We start from the raw sequence: 3,406 nt of genomic DNA on the forward strand, positions 1-3,406 counted from the left end.
TGAGTTATTTTAGGCTCATATACATGACAGAATGTCTCATGTCAATATTCATGTAAACCCGTTTTCCTATAAACAAGTTAAATTTGGTGTAACTAAAGAAAATTGTATACAGCATCACCTGGTTAACATCCTTTTATGTTTTGCCAAATTCTTCATTCATAAATGCAGGTTTTTTAAGTCAAAAGTCTGCCCCTCCAACCCCACCAACATTGCTGGTTAGTAGTAGTCAGATATATATTAGTGCTGTCAAAACTAGTGCGTTAACACATGCGATTAATTTGAAATATTTAACATTATATGTTAAAAAAAAATTCACGCAGTTGCAGTTTTTTATTTCCTGTTGTGGCCGACGTGTGTTCAACATACAAAGAAATATGGATAAGACCAAGAAAGCACATTTAGAAGGAAAGTTTCAGTATAAAACAATTAATGTCGCATTACCGGGCTATCCAGCGTCTCCTCTGGAGTTTCATCTGAGGGGGGTGAATTTTTTATAAACCAATATAAAACAAACAAAAGCTAGCTATAACAATTTAGGTATATACAATACATAAATCAAACCGTTAAGCCATATATAAATGTCATTTTACAAAGGCCTGTCGGAAAAAAAGATTTTAGATATTTTCTAAAAACAATAAACACTGGAGGAGGTTTGAAACACTACTTATAAAGTATTTAAATACGATGATATGAATCAAATCGTGCAAACAGAGCATTTTATGGGCGAGTGAAAGCAGAAATAGGCTGCCTTTTTTTCTGTCCTGCGCAGCGCCTCTTGACAAACGCATCGAGGAAAACTGCAAATACAAAATGTGCTCTGTGTCCTCAAACAAGTGTTTATGTTTTATATGACGTGCTAAAATTTAAAAATGAAATTTTAAATACATGAAGAGCTTTATTAGTGAAAAGCTGCTGAGCGCAACAAACTATAGGCTATATTTTATTACTTGCTCTTATGTGCTGAAATACTTAACACGTTCCTTTACTTAAGATCACAGAATAATATGCAACATCCTAAAATAAAGGGGAATCACCTATTGTGTCATATAGCCTATAGGGAAAAATAAATGTTTCAGGGCTCTCTGGAGCATTTGGGCTGAATGTTTGACAGCGTATATCTAAATGAGGATGTTATAAACTACATTTTCTACCGAGTTATTAACAGAGAATTTCTGTGGTGTTATATTATGGATGGTGCGCTCCATGCGCTGGCGAGACCACTCGATTTTTCAATGCCAACAGTCGGTCGGTGAGTAAATGAATATGATGAATGATAACACACAGTATAGACATATAATGTACTGCTGTACAGTATCGTGTCGTTTTCTTGTTTCGGTTGTCTTTATTTTAATGCTCTTGTGATAATGCGATGGTGTGCTTTATCTGCCTGATTCCCGCTGAAGTGGGAGGGTTGTGTGATGTTTGATTCGGGGGACTTTCTGGGAGTGGGATTTGCGTGATGCGCTGCGAGCTACTAGCCTGACAGTGGAAACTCGACATGACTTTGGCCTCACTGCTCTACCTCCCGAGCGATTGGCTCAGCCCGGTCCAATAAAAGCCCTGGCTCACACTGGCCCGACAGTGGATATGCGGCTAATGGAGTGGCTTCACGACAACTCTGTGAATGTCCTTGAGTGGCCCAGCCAGAGCCCGGACCTAAATCCTATTGAACATCTCTGGAGAGATCTGAAAATGGCTGTACACCTTCAATTCCCATCCAACCTGATAAAGCTTGAGAGGTACTGCTAAGAGGAATGGGCAAAATTTTCAAAGACAGGTGTGCCAAGCTTGTGGCATTGGATTCAAAAAGACTCGAGGCTGTAATTGTGAAAGGTGCTTCTTCAAGACGAAGGTAACTGAGGTAAAAACTCTGGGTATTTACAGTGAGTTAGGATTCATCTGATTGGTGAATCATGTGTTAGCTAATGCAGAATTGTGCAACTAATGCAGCTAATGCATGTGATCCTCTTGAAAGTAGTTTATAATTAAACTTCTCGTAAATGAACAGCCAAACTACATGAACAAGCTGCTGTTTTAAATATACTCATGTTTGTGTGGACAAGACCTCATTTTTGAGGACTCTGCTCTCCATTGTGAAGCTTCATGTGAGCGCTGAGGCTGCTTTTATGTTTAAAGCCCTTTCCACACTCACTGCATCTAAAACGCTCTCCTGAGTGAATCATCATGTGGCTCTTAATGGAGTCTTTATGTGTGAGACTCTTTCCACACTGATCACATGTGAACACTATGGTTCCAGTGTGACCATTCATGTGGTTCATGAGGCTAGATTTGGATGTGAAGCTCTTTCCACACTGAGCACATGCAAACGGCTTCTCTCCGGCGTGACTTATCATGTGGTGTTTGAGTGAGCTGTTATATGGGAAACTTTTACCACACTCTGTGCATGTGTAAGGTTTCTCTCCAGTGTGAATCCTCATGTGGGTGTCAAGGTTTTGTTTTTGAGAAAAACTTTTCCCACACTGTGTGCAAGTAAAACTTCTCTCTCCAGTGTGTGTTCTCATGTGGACTTCAAGGGTGCCATTTAGATTAAAACTCTTTCCACACTGAGAGCAAGAGTAAGGCTTCTCCCCAGTGTGAATTCTCATGTGCGCTGCCAAGTTTCCTGCATGATAGAAGCTTTTTCCACACTGTTGGCACATGTACGGCCTCTCCCCAGTGTGAACTCTCATGTGCGCTGCAAAGTTTCCTGCATGACAGAAGCTTTTTCCACACTCTTGGCATGGGAACTTTCCAGTGGGAATTCTCATGTAGGTTTTACACCTAGATTTAGATTTCCATGGTCTTCTGTGTGATGAAGTCTTTTTAGTCTGTGTGAGTTTTTCATCACAGTTTTTCGTCGTTAATTCTTGGGGTTTCCTAAACTGTTGTTTCTCTTTCACTTCGTTCCATTGATGAGTCTCCTCTTTCAGCACCATCAGGTCTTTAAAAAAAAAAGTTAACTTTAGTATGAAGTCACAAAGAGACAAGCATGAAATAAATGTTTCACCCAAAAATGAAAAAGTCTTTGGTGTTCCCAGAATGTGTCTGAGGTTTAGCTCAAAATCAGATCATATACCTTGCAGAAGATTTAATTTTGGGGGTCAGAGGAAACCAAGCTCTTTTTGTGCCTGTGGCTTTTAATGCAAATGATCAAATGCTCTAGTTTACTCGTGTTGTGTTCCCTCATGTGTATCTACCACTGGATTTAAACATTTGTAACTTGCTTTGAAGACCCGATTGAGACAAATCTTCATGTTCACAGCAAGTACGCATAATTCACACTTATATTAATAAGTAAGCATTATTGTATTTTAATTATGCAAATGTTTCCCTGTACTAGGTTGCAGCTGGAAGAGCATCCGCTGTTTAAAACATATGCTGGATAAGTTGGTGATTCATTCCGCTG

At 39.5% G+C, this 3,406-nt stretch overlaps 1 protein-coding gene across 1 annotated transcript; it reads right to left on the reverse strand.

Annotated features, from left to right (window-relative positions):
* Nucleotides 1-686: 686 nt before the first annotated feature.
* Nucleotides 687-2,831, reverse strand: LOC130222455 (gastrula zinc finger protein XlCGF57.1-like). The gene has a single exon (XM_056455024.1). The coding sequence runs from the start codon at nt 2,766-2,768 to the stop codon at nt 2,067-2,069; it is 702 nt and encodes a 233-aa protein (XP_056310999.1). The 5' UTR covers nt 2,769-2,831; the 3' UTR covers nt 687-2,066.
* Nucleotides 2,832-3,406: the final 575 nt, after the last annotated feature.

Source organism: Danio aesculapii, chromosome 4 (assembly GCF_903798145.1).
Source record: "Danio aesculapii chromosome 4, fDanAes4.1, whole genome shotgun sequence".
Lineage (NCBI taxonomy): Eukaryota > Metazoa > Chordata > Actinopteri > Cypriniformes > Danionidae > Danio > Danio aesculapii.

Bases quoted from the DNA above. Each gene is read 5' to 3' on its own strand.
- LOC130222455 (XM_056455024.1), bottom strand. From the start codon at position 2,768: ATGAGAATTCCCACTGGAAAGTTCCCATGCCAAGAGTGTGGAAAAAGC.